Source organism: Meles meles, chromosome 19, assembly GCF_922984935.1.
Source record: "Meles meles chromosome 19, mMelMel3.1 paternal haplotype, whole genome shotgun sequence".
Taxonomy (NCBI): Eukaryota; Metazoa; Chordata; class Mammalia; order Carnivora; family Mustelidae; genus Meles; species Meles meles.
The window spans coordinates 55,347,748-55,369,142 of NC_060084.1; the positions used below are offsets into that span (position 1 = coordinate 55,347,748).

The following is a 21,395-nucleotide window of genomic DNA, read 5'->3' on the forward strand; positions in this document are numbered from 1 at the left end:
GTATCATGCTTAGTGAAATAAGTCAATCGGAGAAAGACAACTATCATATGATCTCCCTGATATGAGGACATGGAGAAGCAACATGGGGGGGTAGGGGGATAGGAGAAGAATAAATGAAACAAGATGGGATTGGGAGGGAGACAAACCATAAATGACTCTTAATCTCACAAAACAAACTGGGGGTTGCTGGGGAGAGGTGGGATTGGGAGAGGGGGAGGGGGCTATGGACATTGGGGAGGGTAAGTGCTATCGTGAGTGCTGTGAAGTGTGTAAACCTGGCGATTCACAGACCTGTACCCCTGGGGATAAAAATACATTATATGTTTATTTAAAAAAAAAATTTGGAAGGAGAGGTGAACCATAAGAGACTATGGATTCTGAAAAACAACCTGAGGGTTTTGAAGGGTCAGGGGTGGGAGGTTGGGGGAACAGGTGGTGGGTAATGGGGAGGGCACGTTTTGCATGGAGCACTGGGTGTTGTGCAAAAAGAATGAATACTGTTACGCTGAAAAAATAAATAAAATGGAAAAAAAAAAAGAAATGCATGAAAGACATTAATACGTGTTATAGATTATATAGTATTGAATATAGCATTCTCATGATAAATCTGTATTTGACTATTTTTATTGGAAGATCATAAACAATTACAGGCTTAAGCAGCTCTTCATCAGCATTCCAATGCAGGCAGCAGAAAATCCACATGCACTAACTTTAGGAACACTCAATTTTAGGGCTTCTTTGAAACAGCTAGTTAGTTTCAGGGCAAAGTGCCATCGCCTTTGTGCCAGACACTGTGAAAGAATTCAAAGAAGAGACATTCACTAACATATTCTATATCCACCTCTGCTACAGTTATTTGTTTCAGCATAGACTAGCCCCTGTGACAGTTCTGATCAATGGCGTAGAGAGAGTGGTGCCTTGGGGAAGTTGGTTTCCCTGAATGAGAACAGAAACGGTTCAAATCAAATTCCCTATGTCCTATCAGATTTACACTGTCTCCTTTGCTGCAAGAAACATGGATTGCTCTCTGGTGCTGGGCAGTTATCCTGGGGCCAAGAAAATTCAAGTATAAGCACTATGGCTGGGGTGGAAAATCCCAGAAAGAAGACATGTAAAAATCAGATTATACTCAAGGTTATCTGGGTTATTTCAGAAGACCTGAGCATGCACCAACTCACTGAATATGTAAATATCCAAATATTCACCTTCTTTTCTGCATGTACACAACAGGCTTTCATGGTATTGCTGACCACAGTAGAACAGCTACTGAAAAATGTGTTACCCTTCAACTGATCCCCTGTTCAATATGAGCATACCATGCCAACCAACTTGAATGTTATGTGTCTCTACAACTCATACAAATCCTCTTTTCACTCAGGTCAAGAGTGGTGTAGGGACAGCATGAGCTCTGAAACAACATAGGGACAGCTACCCCAAATGTCAGGAAGGCTGTTTGAAGCAGAAATCATCACTGCTGGTAATTGGTGACTGAGTTCTCAATGAATCAGTGCCTTGCACATGGAGCAGAGCACATGATAAATTCATCATAGGGCTGAGTGAAAGTGAGGGAGGGCACTGCCAACCACAGGTCATCATGCTTGCAAGGTCACCAATCTACCCTGGATCAGACCTATGCTGGGTTATATTCCTGGGATACCAATGCTTTGTGGAACTGCAACACACACCTGGCTGGTTCTCACTGGTAGTGTCCAGCAGCCTTCTTCATCTTCAACTTCTACTCTGTCATGTGACATCTTTAAGCTATGCCCACCATGTTTAAATCAACTAATACTCCCTCTCCACACACTCCATGCTCTGGGCCTCAGAGAGTACAATTTTCTCTGTCATCCAATAGCAACTGGTCCTCAGAACAAGCAGGGAATACATTACATCATGAGAAAAGCAAGGGATGTCCCAGACAACCAAATTTCCCAGGAATGCATCTCTGTCCCATTCACTCATCACGAGTAGCTTCCTAAGGCTTTACAGTGACCAAAGGGACCTCTCTACCAGATCTCTGCTCACATTTCAAGAGTTCGCCATATTTCATTTCCATAGCACTTACCTCTCAAACTGTTGTAACATCACATTTTATCTGTCCTCACAATTTCCAGTGCCAAATGCCTAAACTAATACTGTGGCCTAGTGATGGTTTTTAGCTTTTCTTCCAGTGCAGTAGTGACAATGTTGTATTTAAAACAGACATACAGCCTCAGTGATCCTGTTATCAACCATTTACAGTGGCATTAGAAAACTCCAAGTTACTCCTAAGGCTAGGCAAGGCCCTGCCTGGTTTAGGTGGGAGGGGGAGTGCAGTGACAACGAGGTATCCAGAACACAGGAGGGGAAGTCAGCTGTGATGCCTCCACCCCTGAAATAGAGATGAGACAGAAGAACTCAACAGGGTTTGGGAAGAAAAGAAGTACAATTTTTCTTTCTAGATTCAGCATCAGTAGTATAGAGGGGTCCTCTCCCCAGATGAAGAATCCAGGCCAATGTTTCAGCCTAGATCTGTTTCATCTCTTCCGTTGGGCTGCTCCATCACTCCTAACAGAAGGCTGTGTCCTGTTTAAGTTAGAATATCTACTCAGCACCCAGCCCTGTCCCATCTTTCTTTCCTTCAAATAAATGTAAACAAAACAAAACAAAACAAAAACACAAAGAAAAACAAAAACAAATATAATGATTCATGAAGTCTCCACGTTTTTACCTAATCAAATGTTTACACTGAGGTAACCAACATGGATGGTGTCAGTTCCTAGAAGGGAAAAGAATAACAACTGAGGAACTCTTACTTCTCCAATAGCAAAGGAAGGAGTGATGTCGCAATTTAAGTACACGGAATTTATAATGCTCCCTGGAGAATTACTCTCACATTTACATTGAATTTTGAATACCATGTCATTCCATGGAAACTCTTGTTAAAATCTCTATCAAGGTAGGTAAGCAACAGGTCAACACAGGAATAAGGAAAACAGAGTAGATCCTACAGAAGGAAAACCCAGTTATGTAAGAGACAATTCGCATGAGGAGATTCTCAAACTAAGATACATGAGATGTAGGAAGCATAAATTCAATACAATACAGAGAAGAAAACTATTTCTATTATGAATCTAGAATCTCTTTGCTTGCTAGGAAATCATCAATTTTCAAACTTGGAAATGACCAGGTTTGAACCAAGATTCCTTTTCTTTCTGAAGATACAGGTACACACACACATGTATATACACATGCTTCTTCCTACTTAGTTCTGGGACTGTAAAATCTATCTTTAGCTTAATATGACACATTGCATTCTGTACAGATCAAGACCCTAAAACTCTGCTTGTGTTCTCTATGCTCACAAAACAACAGGGGAAACATACAGGGTAAAATTTGATTGATATTCCTTGAGAATTGTGTAGCTATGGCTTATCATTTTTACTTGGGAATATATTTATATATTTATAAATATAATATATTTATAGTGACTTTGTTCAATTAGCAATCATTAGGTAGAACCCCTGGGTGTTAGATGGTAAGCCATGGTTCAGGACAACAAAAAGAAACTAACATTTACAAAAATCATTCCTGACAATCTTTATCAAAATCTTAGCAATAAAAAAACTTATAATTTTGAAGTAGAGAAATACACACAAAACCATTCTGTGAGGTCAGCAGTACCCTGATTATCAAAGCAGTACAAACAAAAGATAAAAGGCTAGTTTATCTGATGAAATTTCTGCTACTCTGTCTTTCTTTGGACATGCATATACATGTACAAAATAGAGTCAAAAGAAAAAATGAATCACACTGAAAATAATTTTCCCTGTCTAGAGATCCATCTGCCCCTGAATCCTTTCAGGTCTACTAATAAATACAGTTAAGCACCGAATAACATGCTTTTCATCAATAATGGTCCACTTACGCACAGAGAAGTTTGCTTGATAAATCCAATGCACTACAGTAAATGTCTTTTCATTATGATTGCCTTCAAATTTAATTTCTTCAAATTACTTCCTTATAAAACTACGGTATATACAGCAGACCACATACAAAGAATGGGATGGCTCACGAAATGTTGTAATGAACCCATCAAACACCACAGATGGAGAGAGACTTTTGAAAGACAATGACAGGGGTGCCTGGGTGGCTCAGTGGGTTAAGCCCTTGCCTTTGACTCAGGTAATGATCTCAGGGTCCTAGGATGGAGCACCCCATCCAGCTCCCTGCTCAGCAGGGAGCCTGCTTCCCCCTCCCTACCTGCCTCTTCTCCTACTTGTGATCTCTCTCTGTCAAATAAATGAATAAACAAACAAATAAATAAAACTAAAAAGAAACACAATTACAAATCCACTTCATCTTGTGCAAGAGCTCCTAGAAAATCACTAGTAGGATTCTCAGCAGTCTAAACAAGAATGGGGCCCGGCATAACATACTCAGGTACTCAAAGATTGAAAAATAACCACCAACAATACTTTACCTAGCAAAATTCTTTCCACAGGGCAGAAACAAAGACATTCCCAAGTAAAAATGCCTCTAAGCTTACCAGTAGATTTGTCCTATAAGAACCATTAAAGAAGTTTTTCTTGATGACATAAAAGGATTCTACCCTGAAACTGCAACCACACGAGAACACAGAGCTCTCCACTAAACATAAATATGTAGGCAATTACACAAACCTGCTGTGTTGTAATGACACAGCAATCACGTTTATTTCTGCTACAGAGCATTGTTTAAAAAAAAAAAAGAATAAAAATCACAAATGTAGGTCATAAAGTACACAACAGAAAAGAATTTGTGATGTTGGTAACAAAGTTGGGAGGGGGTGCAGGGGTGGAGACAGGAAGAAGAGTTTTCTATATAATTGACACTGAGTTTTAAAAGGTTTGTTTCAGGGCACCTGGGTGGCTCAGTCAGTTGAGCCTCTGCCTTTGGTTCAGTTCAGGATCTCAGGGTCCTGGGATACAGACCCACCCTGGGCTCTTTGCTCAGCAGGGAGCCTGCTTCCCCCTCTCTCCCTGCCTACCTCTCTGCCTACTTGTGGTCTCTCTCTGTGTCAAATAAATAAATAAAATCTTTAAAAAATAAAAATAAAATGTTCATTTTACAGCTAAGTTGTTTTAACGAGTCCCAAAGGTAACCACATGAAACTACTCATAGAAGACACAAAACTCAATGACAAAGGTACCAAGACATATCATGGGCATTAATCCTACAATTAATAAGATAAAGTATATCTTTTGTATTTTATTCCAAAATATGATACAGAAGTATAAAATGTTTGAAAATTACTCTGAATTCAAAAAAGTCTTTCTCTCATGCAGAGAATAAAAATTCACCCACAAATACATGATGAAATTAATTCTATGTGCACGACAACTCACCTAGACATGGTACAACATTCACTGACCACTCACCAAGGAGACAGAAAGTAAGGGTAACATAGTATATATGTGCAACATACAAACTAAAGACAAACACACACATAATTTACTGGCAAAAAGCATAAAGCTCATTCTTTTTTGAGTTATACTCACATGGTCTTGAAATATACCAAAATACACTGTGCTGAAAATTCTCTTCCTGTAATTACCTGCACAGATAAAACCCAACCCACACCTAGCTAATGTTGTGGAATGAGCCAGACAAGGAAGCACATTCTTAGGAAATTACCAAACCAAAATAAGAGAAAACTCAACCCACGAAATTCTAAATAAAACACTGATGTATGACAGAAGAGGAAAACTTCTATATTACTGTAATTTTGAACCTGTCCACGTACCCATGAAAAACAAGCAATTGATTTGCGTATCTTCATGGACTATAACATCGTAAAGAATTCTCATTAAAATCAATCATAAAGAGCTATAAATGAAAATTTATGAACACTTAAAAAGCTTGAAAGACATGTATTGTTATTAATATATTCATTCTCCTCCACAGAATGTAACCCTATAGTCCATTTCATTACAACAGAGGAAACAAACATCATCTTCATTTCTGAATAAATAAACATCATAGATGTTGAAAATATGCAGAGAGACTCTGTATATGAAATTAATATTTGGGATTAAATTCTGATGCATTCTGAGGAAAGTAGAAGAAAAAGTTCATGATTAATTTCCCATGAAGCAACATTGCATTACTGAACACAAGGATTTTTCAAACATGGAGGTTTAGGGTACCTGGGGGCTCAGTCAGTTAAGCATCTTCCTTCAGTTCAGGTCATGAGCTCAGGGTTCTGGGATCCAGCCCCACACTGGGCTCCTTGCTCAGCAGGGACTTGGCATCTCCGTCTCCTTTTGCTCTTCCCCTCCATACTCATTTTCTCCCTCTCTCTCTCTCTCTGTCTCGAACAAATAAATATTTTAAACAAACTATATGGGAATATTACTAATTGTCTAACTCACTTCTTATAAAGCACATGCCCATGTTGTATCAGGACATCTGATGTAAAAAACTCAAAGATAAATCTCATAAAAGACAAATTAGAAAGTGAAAACACACATGACAAAGTCACAATTAGTTCACAGAAGAATCATACAATGCAATTATTGAAAAATAATGTAATAAATGACAATTTATTAAAGGCTACAAGTTCAAATTCTAAATGTGCTAGTTCCCCATTAGCATTTGTTATGTTGGGATTCTAGTAAACAAATATAGACAGTATAGTATTTCACCACTGAGGAATATAACTCATAGAGCAGAAATTTCTATATGGGAAAAAAAAAAGAAAGAAAAAGAAAAAAGACCATTTGAAGGGAAATAAAGTAGTACATTTTCTCATTTTAGGGCGGTGCTTTGTTAACTGATGAAGTTACTGAACCTGAATTTTGTTTTGTTTTGTTTGTTTTTTTTTCAAGGATTTTATTTATTTATTTGACAGAGAGAGAGACACAGCAAGAGAGGGAACACAAGCAGGGGGAGTGGGAGAGGGAGAAGCTGGTCTCCCGCTGAGCAGGGAGCCTGATGTGGGGCTCGATCCCAGGACCCTGGGATCATGACATGAGCCGAAGACAGAGACTTAATGACTGAGCCACCCAGGTGCCCCAGGACTGAATTCTGTTAAGACTAAGATTAAAGCCTCTGTACATTAGAAAGCATAAGCCAGAAAAAATTAAAAATCTGACTCCAGTGTTCCAGGAATTTCCCCACCAAACCCCAGTGTGCATGCAACCACCCTGACCTACTTGTCCCATAATGAAAAACAGAATTGACAAAGGCCATAGCGTACAGGTCCTGAGACATAGGATGACTTCTCCAGGGCCCTCACAACAATTAGAAAGCTCTCAGATTAGGGGGCCCACCCCCTCAAAGGAGAGTTTCCTGCCTCTCTCTATGAACGTGATGGACCATCATTACAGCGGAAGGAGAATCCCTAGAGAATGCAAGAGCTTGATAATATTGGAGAGCAGACGTTTCTTTTAGAAAGAGAGAGACATAAAACTAGGCAAGTCTCCAACTGACATTTGTTCAAGGAGAGCTACTCGAACCACTGCTTAAGGTCTACCTTCCCCCGTAAGTCTTGGACCTCCCCTCTGTCATCTGCCTCATTCATTCTTACCTACCTGGATGGAAGCCTATGGTCTCCTTTCTCTTCACATCCCAGAGCTGCTTCTCTTGCTCTGAAAACATGATCAGGTCTGGCTTTGACAGAAGGAGACCTGTTTATGAGGAAAAAGGAAAATGACTATTGCTTCCAATTCTAACTTTCCATCAGTCTTGTGTTCAGTAGAGAAGAGATGATATTGTACAATCCTAGAAAGTGGTTTCCCAAAAGCTATTCTCCAACAGTCCCTTTAAAACACACAGGAGGTGGGGCCCCTGGGTGGCTCAGGGGGATAAGCCTCTTCCTTCCGCTTAGGTCATGATCTCAGGGTCCCGGGATCAAGCCCCACATCAGGCTCTCTACTTGCTTGGGAGCCTGCTTCCCCCTCTCTCTCTGCTTGGTTCTCTGCCTACCTGTCATCATTCTCTGTGAAATAAGTAAATAAAGTCTTAAAAAAAAAAAAAAAGAACACACAGGAGGAACTTCCAACGTTCACATCCTGACCTACACTTCCAAGTAGTAGACATGATAATAAGAAGGGGAAACTTCAGTTTAAGCTGTGAGCAGCACCATTTATGTCACTAAAGGTTGAGAACTGCCAATCATTTACACAAGCAACGATGTTTCCTTGAGGAAGGAGAAGCTAAGGCTGAGAAGGAAACACCATGAAGATTTTTCTCTCCATCTACAAAGCCCTACTTATTTCCCTTTCTGCCTTGATCTGAATTCTAGTCATTCCAAGAGAAATCTCCAAAAAGACAGTCTTCACAGGAAGGAATAAAACCCTGAGTGGGGTTTGGGAAATCTAGAGGGAGTCTTCCTCTAGAACCAAGAACTCACCGAAGAGGAGCAAATGTCCATAGTTCTCCAACATCACATCCCAGTACAGTTGCCACTGAGTGTGGGTCAGGCATACCCACTCCCCCTCACAGAATTCTATGGCCACATCCCTGAAGGTCAGCAGTCCCTGTAATAAATACCACAGTCACCAAGTGGCCATTGACACAGTTCACGATGTTTCCTAAGATTAAAGTTGGAGTTAATGTCACCAGCTAGAACCAGATCCGACCTTTCCTTCTCCCTGACATGGGTGTGGAGTTAATGAAAAACCTATGGGGCATGGGGATGCCTGGTTGAGAATTTTCACTCCTTTCACTCCCAGAAGTCAACTCTATCCACCACACAGAGTTGACAGCCCTCCCTGTCCAGTGCAAAGTGTTGGGATGCGGGAGAGGAGCCAAAGGTCAAGCAATTCTAGACATGTTTCTGATGTGAAATATTGGGGTTCTGGAGTGAATGATGAAGGAATTGTTGAGATACCCGTGGTACAAACACTGTGGTCCTAAGGCACGGGGCGAGGAAGGGGAGCAGTGACTGTTTCTATGCTTTCAGGTGAGGAGGGGGTGAGGGATAGCAGGAGGCTCTAAGGAATATGGAAACAAGTTTCCAGGACCCTCAGGGCCTCCCAGCTGGTGTTCTGATGAGGCCACTCACTGTTTAGGAACACTTTAGTCAGGAGAAGCTCCAGATATCTATCAGTGGGCCACAAGCTTGAAGGAGGGTGGCCAAGCTACATTTGGGGAATAGAGTTCAAGGGAGTTTCCAAACCAAGTTTCTGTTGTGAGCAGCTCTCCTAGAGCGAGTTGAGCAGGTGGTAGCAAAGGCTCCCTGGTCCTCGGTCGGAGGGCACTCATGGCTAATCCCCTGGGCTCATTAAGGCCCTGTTGTTTGCCTTAAGATTATTCTCCCATGTTCTGCTGTCATTCCGAAAGCGGACCTTGTGGTCTACCCTGCAGCTGCATTTTCTATAATAATGACTGACACATCCTGTACATGAGACATGTCTCATCTTTGTGCAAAAATGCTGTGGTAATCACTTATGAAACAGAAATATGCTATGGTAATCACTTATGAAACAGATTATAAGAGTATGTGCTTAATAAAGAACTTTGTCACTTGTGTCAATCGGCTGGTGTCCCTCGCGTGTTCTTCGCATTCCCTTTCCCCCGGGACTCTCCCTCTTTTTCCCCTTTCTTTTCCCCTTGCTGTTTGTCGTGCGGCACGACAAGTTTCCTGTGTTAAAGAGGAATTACAGGATCCTGGAGGTCTGGCTAGTGTGAAGCTAAGGCTGCTTTTTGCATCCAACAAAACATTAACCTTGAGGCAGTTGTGAGTTCCCTGAGGAATGTCCTACTCTGCCTTTCTCAGGTATTTGTCAACAGACTGGAAGTTGAAGGAAATTTAATTTTATCCACACCTCTTTTGACTTTGTTCTCCTCCTCAGAAACTACAAGAAGGGGGACCCAGATAGTTCAGCTGGTTAAGCATCTGCCTTCAACTCAGGTCATGATCCCAGACTCCTGGGATAGAGCCCTGAGTTGAACTCCCCACTCAATGGAATCTGCTTCTCCCTCTTTCCCTTTCATCACTCTCTACCACTCTCTCTCTCTCAACTGAGAAAACATTTAAAAGAAGGAAGGAAGGAAGGAAGGAAAGAGAAAGAATGAGCCTACAACAAGAGAAATGCAGAAGAAAGAAGTTTACACCTGAAATGCGACAGATCCTGCATATTCCTCAGTATCCCATGTTCCTTACAAATGACAGGAGGGAAAATAGGAACATGACAGGGGAGGATCTGGCAGGCAGCACCAAGCCAATAAAAGAAGCTCCCGTCAGCTGAATGGAAACAAATGTTATCAGCACCTAATGCACATCAAAGGACACACCGTCACTGGTGTTTCCACTGGACTGAAAACAGGATTTCAGAATATAAATCTGATTTTGGAAATACAGTAGATATACATAAACAACTGAATCACTATACAATCTGTAGAGGCTGCTTTTAGGCAAGGAGGATTGAGCAAAGGAGTGGAGGGAGGGTCCCAGTGTCCCCTTGGCTGAGTCCAGACAAGGCCATCAGGGGACGCACCTCATAATTACCAAGACCCTAAGGAACCAATGGACTTCTGACAACCAGGTACAGTGAGCAGAAAGGAGCAAGTTCCAGGTTCTCCAGAACTCCTCACCTTCCTTTCCCCGATAAGCAACCCACAAACACTGCTCCTTGCAGACAAGCTCTCCTGTGCCCTCCCACCTGCTCATTTCTTAGGTCTTCAGGAAACTTCCAAGGCCTTTTGCTGCCTCAGGGAATTCCAGCAGTGCAGTGGGACAGGCTTCCAGCCAATCATGGACCCACGTCTGGGGCCTCAAGCCAGTGACAGAGACACTACACTGAGATGACACAGCATCCCTGTGCTAGTAATACCTAGTTTACTCCTTTCTTTTCTTTTAATTTTTAAGATTTATTTTTATTTTCATCTTCTTTAAAGATTCTATTTATAGGGGAGCCGGGGTGGCTCAGTCAGTAGGCATCAGCCTTCTGCTCAGGCCAAGACACAAGGTCCTGGGAATGCCTCCTACATTGCAGAGCGGGTGGGGGGGGGGTCCATGCTCAGCGGGGAGCCTTCTCCCTCTGCCCATAACACACCCTACTTGTGCTCTCACTCTTTTTCTTACAAATAAAGAAAAATTTTTACAAAGTTGTATTTATTTCAAAGAGAGCAAGTGAGAGGCACAAGCAGGCAGAACAGGAGAGGACGAGGGAGAAGCAGGATCCCTGCCCACCTGGGAGCCCGATGGGGGCTGGACCCCAGGACCCTGAGATCATGACCTGAGCTCAAGCAACAGTCCAACCTAGTTGACTGAGCCCCCATGAACCCTCCTCTGGTTGATTTTAAGTACAATATCTCTTTCACCTGCTAAAGATGGAGAAAAAAACAAACCCCTTTCTTAGAATGGGAGCTTTCCAAGTTTTTCTGGACTCATACCCACCGAGTTTATATCTGCATTTCCTTACTACCCAGCTGCACACAGCTGATGGAGAATCCAGACGAGCCCGAATGAGAAATGTCTTCCCCCCCTGATAGCCCAGGACCAGACCTCATCAGTCACAGGAATCTCAGACTCGACACCTTCCCCTCTGGATCTACCACCAATGAAATATTGTCACTCCTCGCGGGACGTTAATTCAAAATGACAATGACTGATGCCCGATCGAAGCCAGGTTGGGGACATAGGACAGAAGGCTCTGGGATATAGAGAAGCATTCTAAAGACCTAACCGTGAGTATCCCTTCTGACCAGATCTTAAAAACAGGTGAACGCAGAAGCGAGAAGCACCCGCACTCAGGCATCCGCATCTGCAGCTTCTAAACAAGGGTCTGCGGAGACACAGAGGACACGGCTCCGCGGGGACACCAGGCTCACCTGAGAACCGGCCATTTCTGCCTTCGCCTCCACCTCTAGATTTCGTCCTCACGAGGGATCTGGGGGAAAATCACAGCTGCATCAGGAGAAAATGCCCTTAAATCCAGCAATGAGCTCCTTCTCACACCGCTCGCCCGCAGACAGGGTTCAGAGATGCAGAAAAGGCCCAACTTCCCAGTCCTTTGTGTCAGGAGTAGCTCAGAAACTGTGAGCCCCCGTGAGGACACCCATCCCTGCATTTTCCTCACATGCTTTGTGGAGAGTGAGGGGTCCCCTGCCACCGCAACTCACAACTTCAGCGTTAGCGTCAGACCCGCGGGCTGATGGGACCCAACCCTCCCAGACTCCCGGAGCAGAGATCCTGTCACCTCTCCAAGACCAAAGCCACAAACCCACTCTCAGAAAAACAACAAAAGCCCTGGGGCTCCCCCCTGGCCTTACTGAGAATCACCCGGAGCCCTTAATTAACACAACAGTGTTGTTTTCGCCCAAACCAACTGACAGAATCTGAGGGGGAGGCCAGCAGAGAAGATCCTTCCTGAAACTCTACAGGTGACCCTGCTGGGAGGGAACTGGGGAGGTGACCAGGCCAAGCAGGGGAACCAAGACTGGGGCTGGGAGCAGAGATTGAGCCCTGCCTTCTCCACCATCAGAGTTTCTGTAGACTGGTTCCTTCTCCCTCTTTCTGCTACACAGAGGGAGACCCCTGACAGACTGAACCTTCCCATATAAAAGCAAATGTCTATTTTAAAGTAAATGCAAGATTTCAGAGCTCTTCCTTTATCTGCCTTTGATTCAAAATAATTGGTTGAAAATAATGCTCAGGCCAAGGAGACATATTTTTGGGTGACTAAATATTCCCCTTTTCTTTGTGTTTGGTGTTTCTGTTCATAAGGACCTGCCACACAGTTCTCCACGCTGCATGTTCTTTTTACCCTCCCATCAGCGGTATATGAGAATTCTAATTCTCAGCATTCTCAGGAAAATTGGATGTTATCCTTTTTCTTTATTTTAGCCATTCCAGAAAACACTGAGTGGTTTCTCACTGTGAAGTATGCAGTCTTCTTACAACTGTTGTCTTGCTGACTGAAATGAAAACCATTTGGAAAGCATCAGGTTGAAGGAAGAAAAAAGCAGTTAATGCTTCCATGAGACTCCCATTTCCAAATAAGTAACCTTTCTCTTCTCCACAAACCTCTTCTCCTCACTTCTCAGCCCTTTGTTTCAGGAACCTGGTTCCACCCTGACAAGATGATGAACAGGGCTGGCAGCACAGACACAATTCCTCTGGAAATCGGAAATAATCCCATATTTCCCTACAAACCCCCAGCCCCTTCCTCTGGGTGGGCTTCAGGTTTCATGTCCCAACCTACTGAGGCCTTCTTGGCTGGCAAAGCAATGAAGCTCCGGCTGCCCTTGACCCCCAGCTCTGTCTGCATGTTCTGTTCTGGGTGTGAAGCATGGAGGTCAGTTCACCCAACAGAATGAATGTGAGAAGAGGAAAATTTGTTTTTCCTGGGCTGTTCTCAATGACATCAGACATCAGTTTCACAAGAAAAAAACAAGTTCTTAAGTATGGGAATGAGAAAGACGTGAAGCTCAAAGAGAAGGTGAGGCTTCTGTGTCACTGTGACTTAAGAAAGAGGAGGTAGGATTTAGAATTTCCAAGGAGGGGACTATATGCAGAGGAGAAAGGAAAGATGAAATATTTATGAAACAATGTTTGTCCCTACAGGTGGATCACTCTTTTTTTTTTTTTTTTTTTGTAATTTAGTTTTTCACTTTTCGAAGATTCTTTGTTTATGTGCCAAACCCAGTGCTCCATGCAATCCGTGCCCTCCTTAATACCCATCACCAGGCTCAACCAACCCCCACCCTCCTCCCGTCCAAACCCTCAGTTTGTTTCTCAGAGTCCACAGTCTCTAATGCTTCATCCCTCCCTCTGATTTCCCCCAACTCACTTTTCCTATCCATTTCCTAATGTCCTCTGTGTTATTCCTTATGCTCCACAAGTGAGTGAAACCATAAGATAATTGACCTCTCTGCTTGACTCATTTCACTCAGGATAATCTCTTCCAGTCCCATCCATGTTGATACAAAAGTTGGGTATTCATCCTTTCTGATGGAGGCATAATATCCCATTATATATATGGACCAGAGCTTCTTTCTTGAAGGTCATTTTGGGTCTTTGCACATTTGGTGACCTTGGCCATGGCTGCTATGAACACTGGGGTACAGATGGCCCTTCTTTTTACTACATCTGTATCGTTGGGATAAATAACCAGGAACGCAACGCAGGGTCATAGGGTAGCTCTATTTTTAATTTCTCAAGGAATCACCACACTGTTTTCCATCGTGGCTGCACCAACTTGCATTCCCATGAATAGTGTAAGAGGGTTCCCCTTTCTTCACATCCTCTCCAACACTTGGTATTTCCTGTCTTGTTCATTTTGGCCATTCTAACTGGTGTAAGGTGGTATCCTATTGTGGCTTATATTTGAATCTCCCCGGTGGCTAATGAAGATGAATACTTTTTCATCTGTGTGTTACAGGTAGGCAACTCTTTATGATAGAAACTGTTAATCTCTGTTATCCATGTAGGAAAGAACACTGGGGTTTGATACTGATGGCAAAGAAAGAATTCTTGAGATGTCTCTGGTGCAAAAGGTGATTTTATGAATGCAGGTGGAAAGGACCCAGGGGCAGAAAGACTGCACTCTGTCATGAGGGGTGGCCCATTATATACTTTCAAGTTGGAGGGGGTTTGGGATAGCAGAAGTGTCTAAGGAACTTTGGAAGTAAGGTATCTATGACCTTGAGGGAGCTAGTGGGTATTGGGAAAATGTCATTTATTACCAGCTAAAAAACTTAGTAATGGTACCCTTCTGATGTCTCTCATTGGGCCATGTGCTGGGGGATGATTGCCAATAGGGAGCTAGGGGGATTGAGAGAAGAAGAAGTTCCAAAAGAAATGTTATATGTTAAAGTAGACTTACAGGATCCTGCTGGGGCTTGGGAGGTTCAGGTCAGGATTGTCTTTTCCTGTTAGCAACCTATTAACATCAAGGCCATTGAGTCCTTGGAGGAATGTCACTCTGCCTGTTTCAAGGACACATCAATGACCTGTAGATATAAGGATATTAGTATGTTTTCTTCTGCCTTTGTTTCCCACATGATCAGCTCTCTTCCTAATAAAGGTCCTCAATCTAATTGATTCCAAATGGCATTATTTCCTTCTGCTATGATGATGAGTAAATACACATATATATTATATATATACATATACATGTATATGCATACATATACATATGCATATATACATATACATATGTATATATTATATATGTGTTATATATGTATGTATACATATGTATATATCTGTATATATATTATATATATAATTATATATATGCATATATAATATATTTTTCTATTTATATATATATGCATATATATGCATATGCATATATATGCATGAACATATATATGCATATATAATTATATATATATATGCATTATTTCCTTCTGCTGTGTTATACTCAGCATCACAGTATATATATACATGTATATATATACTCAGCATCACAGTGGAAGGAAACAATGCCATTTGTTTCACAGGACAAACCTAGAAGACAGGTTTCTGTCTTTTTTTTTTAAGATTTTATTTATTTATTTGACAGAAAGAGATATCACAAGTAGGCAGAGAGGCAGACGGAGAGAGAGAAGCAGGCTCCCTGCTGAGCAGCAAGCTCAATGTGGGGTTCGATCCCAGGACCCTGAGATCATGGCCCAAGCCGAAGGCAGAGGCTTAACCCACTGAGCCACCCAGGCGCCCCTAGAAGACAGGTTTGTAACTTAAATTGAAACCCTGCCTTGGCCTATTGGACCAACTTAATAGTCTAAATTTCTGCATGCACCTTTCCATGAAGGATGGATGAAACCCTTCTTTGTACATGTGTACATCACACATTGTTTCCAAGAAGAACTGGTAATCCCACCTTCTGGCACAACCACACATGGGGACACATATACAACATCCAGGCACCTCCATGAGGTCCTTAGGAGGCACAGTGAGTGCGCAGGCCATCAAGAACTGTGTCAGACTGCCCTGGTCCCCTCCTACTTATTCACTGTCCTCAAGTTCTTTTAAAACTCTGAAGCCCTGGCAAAATCCTTGGAGTTGATTTTTGAACATAAGTCCTTCTTCTTTCCAAGTGGCTCGCCTCCTGAATACTGCTGATATTCCATTCCAGTCAAAACTCATGCCCTATGCACTGGCTTTTCAAAGGAATGACAGCCATCTTGGGTTTTTGAATAACAAAATTGTAGGATCCTTCAACACAGTGATCAGGAAGAACTGTGATGATTTGTAAGTTCAATAAACTTAGTAAGTTTATTGAAGTGGCATGTGGTCGGGACTTGCGCTCAGAAAGAGCTACACTTTTTTCTTTTTTTTTTATATTTTACTTGAGAGGGTGCCTGGGTGACTCAGTGGATTAAGCCTCTGCCTTTGGCTCAGGTCATGGTCTCAGGGTCCTGGGATCGGGCCCCATGTTTGGCTCTCTGCTCAGTAGTGACCCTGCTTCCCCTTCTCACTGTGCCTGCTAGTGATTGCTCGCTCTCTGTCAAATAAATAAATAAAATCTTTTAAAAAATATCTTTTATTTGAGCGAATGAGAGAGGCACTCATGGTGGTGGGTGGTGACAGGCAGAGAAGTGAGAGAAGTCATCTCACCACTGAGCAGGGAGCCTAATGCAGGGCTCATGACTTTAGCCTAAGGCAGACAATTAATAACACTGTCATCCAGGCGCACCTGGAACTACAGACATGATGGCACTGAGGAAAGGGAGGCAGGTCCCTCACAGCACTGAAGCAGCTTCTCTGAAGGATCACCCAATCACACTGGATCTGACCTTGACTGGGGTTATCTATCTGGTAAATGAGGGAGCAACCACACAACATGCCCAGCTGATCTGACCTATTCCACTGTCCAGAAGGCTTCTTCATCTCAAACCTCTATTCTTCCATGTGACGTCTTAAAGCTGCCCACATGATTGCATCATCCAATACCCTCCTCCATCCCTTGTCATGGATCTAGGCAGGGAAGTACAGTCATCACTGACCTCCAACAGCATTAGCCCTCAGGAAGACACAGGAGGTTGATCAAATCATCAGGATAAAGCAGGACCTCCCCACTCCTGAGAAACCCACATTTGCCATTTTGTTCCCCCCATTACATATATTCATCAGATGACACCAGCAAGAGCTCTTCATGCCTTTGCAATGACTAAAGGGAGTCACCTCTGGGTCTCTCCCCACATATTTCCTATTAACAGGTCTTGTCTTTCTCTGAAGGGATGGTGTCTTCCTCATTTTACTTAGATTCATACCACATGGTTGTGCTAAATATCTTAATTAATACCAATTGGCTTTCCATCTGTCTAATTTCAATTAAGCATTTTCTGAGGACACTGTCTCTGCAGTACAGGCAAAAAAGAATGGTTGTGCTGCCTACATAGCTGGAAAGAAAAATGAGGGCAAATATAACTGGAGATCTGGAGATAACTAGGTCATAAAACAAATGGAAGTTATGTTTCTACATCTAGGGAGTCACTTGGGCAACTTGGGACAGTTCTCCTTCTGTACATGCTAATTATTCATCTTAGATATTTTCTGTCTCTTCCCTGGGCTACAACATCACTCCTATTACTATAGATTTCTCTTTCTTATGGGGTATCTATGGCACACATAGCATGGTCATATGCGCTTGTGTACCTCAAAGACACATCAAAACAACACCTCAGTGTAGAACATGGGGCACATGCTTTCATTTGGGGCCATGGTGCAGTGACAGAGAGTCCCATGTCTAAGTCCAGAATATGTCATTCCAACTAAAACAGATTTAGGGAAGGCCTATGGGAGGGGGAGTTTTCTCTAAGGGACAGGGAAGGGAAAGGACAGATGGTGGCTCAGAAGGACAGTATCAGGGGTACCTGGGTGGCTCAGTGGATTAAGCCTCTGCCTTTGACTCAGGTCATGATCTCAGGGTCCTGGGATCAAGCCCTGCATCAGGCTCTCTGCTCAACAGGGAGCCTGCTTCCCCCCTCTCTCTCTGCTTGCCTCTCTGCCTACTTGTGATCTCTGTCAAATAAATAAATAAAATCTTAAAAAAAAAAGAAGGACAGTATCAGACGTTCCTACTAATGTGAGTCCCTGCAGCATGCTGACTGAGAAATGCACTAGTGAGAAGGGCTCCTGTCAGTGCAAGGCCCCAACTAAACTACTAGCTACACAAAATTGATGCCAAGTAGCAGCATCATGGAGTACGTGAGCTAAAATGCCAACACTATCTCTATGTTACATACATCAGTAATGCACGCACAGTAATATCATCATATTCACAAAGAGGAGACTAGGGGAAAAATAATCACATATCCCTTAAACATTCAGACTACTGGGAAAATGGATTACTAGGTTTATTGTTTTACTCCAGTACCAAACAGGTGGTTGCTTTGATCAGCTCCCTACAACCTTCAATGGGATAGATGTACACTAGATGTAGAATAACACATCATTCATGACACACCCATATCTATATGTTAAAACACACTAGGGGTGCCTGGGTGGCTCAGTGGGTTGAAGCCTCTGCCTCCAGCTTGGGTCATGATTTCAGGGTCCTGGGATCGAGCCCTACATCAGGCTCTCTCCTCAGTGGGGAGCCTGCTTCCCCCCTCTCTCTGCCTGCCCCTCTACTTGTGATTTCTGTCAAATAAATAAACAAAATCTTAAAAAAACAAACAAACTAGGTTTTATTAATGAAAATATATTAAGTTCACATATACACTAAGTTATGCATTTCAAATCCACTCTATTGTCACCATTCGAAACACAGAACACACATGTACAAAAGCATTCCAGTGTTGTCAGAAGGATGTGGGAGTACCTATTTCCAAAAATTTCCAAAAATTTCAGGACTGAGGTACTTTCCTCAGAAACGTGTATGTTTAGCATCAAAATCCAGGAGGTACAGAGAATCCCCCTCAAAATCAACAAGAATATGTCCACACCCCATCACCTAATAGTAAAATTTACAGGTCTTAGTGACAAAGAGAAAATCCTGAAAGGAGCCCAGGAAAAGAAGTCTGTAACATACAATGGTAAAAACATTAGATTGGCAGCAGACTTATCCACAGCTCCCTGGCAGGCCAGAAAGAACTGGCATGATATATTCAGAGAACTAAACGAGAAAAACATGCAGCCAAGAATACTATATCCAGTTAGGCTATCACTGAAAATAGGAGAGATAAAAAGCTTCCATGACAAACAAAAACTGAAAGAATTTGCAAACACCAAACCAGCTCTACAGGAAATATTGAAAGGGGTTCTCTAAGCAAAGAGAGACACTAAAAGTAGTAGATCAGAAAGGAACAGAGACAATATACAGTAACAGTCACCTTACAGGCAATACAGTGGCACTAAATTCATATCTCTCAATAGTTACCCTGAATGTTAATGGGCTAAATGCCCCAATCAAAAGACACAGGTATCAGAATGGATAAAAAAAAACAACCCATCAATATGTTGCCTACAAGAAACTCATTTTAGACGCGAAGACACCTCCAGATTTAAAGCGAGGGGGTAGAAAACAATTTACCATGCTAATGGACATCAGAAGAAAGCTGGGGTGGCAATCTTTATATCAGATCAATTAGATTTCAAGCCAAAGACTATAATAAGAGATGAGGAAGGACACTATATCCTACTTAATGGGTCTGTCCAACAAGAAGATCTAACAATTTTAAATATCTATGCCCCTAACGTGGGAGCAGCCAACTATATAAACCAATTAATAACAAAATCAAAGAAACACATCGACAATAATACAATAATAGTAGAGGACTTTAACACTCCCCTCACTGAAATGGACAGATCATTCAAGCAAAAGATCAACAAGGAAATAAAGGCCTTAAATGACACACTGGATCAGATGGACATCACAGATATATTCAGAACATTTCATCCCAAAGCAACAGAATAAACATTCTTCTCTAGTGTACATGGAACATTCTCCAGAATAGATCACATCCTGGGTCATAAATCAGGTCTCAACTGGTAAAAAAGGATTGGGATCATTCCCTGCATATTTTCAGGCCACAGTGCTCTAAAGCTAGAACTCAATCACAAGAGGAAATTTGGAAAGAACCAAATACATGGAGACTAAACAGCATTCTTCTAAAGAATGAATGGGTCAACCAGGAAATTAAAGAAGAATTAAAAAAATTCATGGAAACAAATGATAATGAAAACACAACAGTTCAAAATCTGTGGGACACAGCAAAAGCAGTCCTGAGAGGAAAATATATAGCGGTACAAGCCTTTCTCAAGAAACAAGAAAGGCCTCAAATACACAACCTAACCCTACACCTAAAGGAGCTGGAGAAAGAACAAGAAAGGAAGCCTAAACCCAGCAGGAGAAGAGAAATCATAAATATCAGAGCAGAAATCAATGAAAAGAAAGAAAAAGAACGATATGATACGCTCAATAGATGCTGAAAAAGCATTTGACAAAGCGCAGCATCCCTTCCTGATCAAAACGCTTCAAAGTGTAGGGGTAGAGGGCACATACCTCAATATTATCAAAGCCATCTATGAAAAACCCACCGCAAATATCATTCTCAATGGAGAAAAACTGAAAGCTTTTCCGTTAAGGTCAGGAACACGGCAGGGATGTCCATTATCACCACTGCTATTCAACATAGTACTAGAAGTCCTAGCCTCAGCAATCAGACAACAAAAAGAAATTAAAGGCATCCAAATTGGTAAAGAAGAAGTCAAACTATCACTCTTCGCAGATGATATGATGATATGATACTATATGTGGAAAACCCAAAAGACTCCACTCCAAAACTGCTAGAACTTGTACAGGAATTCAGTAAAGTGTCAGGATATAAAATCAATGCACAGAAATCAGTTGCATTTCTGTACACCAACAACAAGACAGAAGAAAGAGAAATTAAGGAGTCAATCCCATTTACAATTGCACCCAAAACTATAAGATACCTAGGAAAAAATGTAACCAAAGAGGCTAAGAATCTATACTCAGAAAACTATAAAGTACTCAGGAAAGAAATTGAGGAAGACACAAAGAAATGGAAAAATGTTCCATGCTCCTGGATTGGAAGAACAAACATTGTGAAAATGTCTATGCTACCTAAAGCAATCTATACATTTAACACAATCCCCATCAAAATCCCAACCATTTTTTTCAAAGAAATGGAACAAATAATCCTAAAATTTATATGGAACCAGAAAAGACCTCGAATAGCCAAAGGAATATTGAAAAAGAAAGCCAAAGTTGGTGGCATCACCATTCCGGACTTCAAGCTCTATTACAAAGCTGTCATCGTCAAGACAGCATGGTACTGGCACAAAAACAGACACATAGGGGGCGCCTGGGTGGCTCAGTGGATTAAGCCGCTGCCTTCAGCTCAGGTCATGATCTCAGGGTCCTGGGATCGAGGCCCGCATCGGGCTCTCTGCTCCACAGGGAGCCTGCTTCCTCCTCTCTCTCTGCCTGCCTCTCTGCCTACTTGTG

General features: G+C 42.1%; 2 protein-coding genes across 2 annotated transcripts in view; one reads left to right on the forward strand and one right to left on the reverse strand.

Moving 5' to 3' along the window:
* Positions 1-21,395, forward strand: part of LOC123931367 (putative protein ZNF720) — an 867,309-nt gene that overhangs the window by 647,938 nt on the left and 197,976 nt on the right. The window lies entirely within an intron of this gene.
* On the reverse strand, positions 661-12,037 carry LOC123931363 (putative protein ZNF720). Its single transcript, XM_045988372.1, has 4 exons — positions 11,800-12,037; positions 8,375-8,501; positions 7,554-7,649; positions 661-791 (listed from the first exon to the last, which is right to left on the reverse strand). The coding sequence occupies exons 1-4, from the start codon at positions 11,812-11,814 to the stop codon at positions 748-750; spliced, it is 282 nt and encodes a 93-aa protein (XP_045844328.1). The 5' UTR covers positions 11,815-12,037; the 3' UTR covers positions 661-747.

Excerpts from the sequence above, each read along its gene's own strand:
- LOC123931363 (XM_045988372.1), bottom strand. Across the intron at positions 7,650-8,374 it reads TGGACATTTGCTCCTCTTCG|GTCTCCTTCTGTCAAAGCCA; the intron begins GTGAGTTCTTGG and ends CCTCATAAACAG. Across the intron at positions 792-7,553 it reads GACCATAGGCTTCCATCCAG|TGTCTGGCACAAAGGCGATG; the intron begins GTAGGTAAGAAT and ends ATTCTTTCACAG.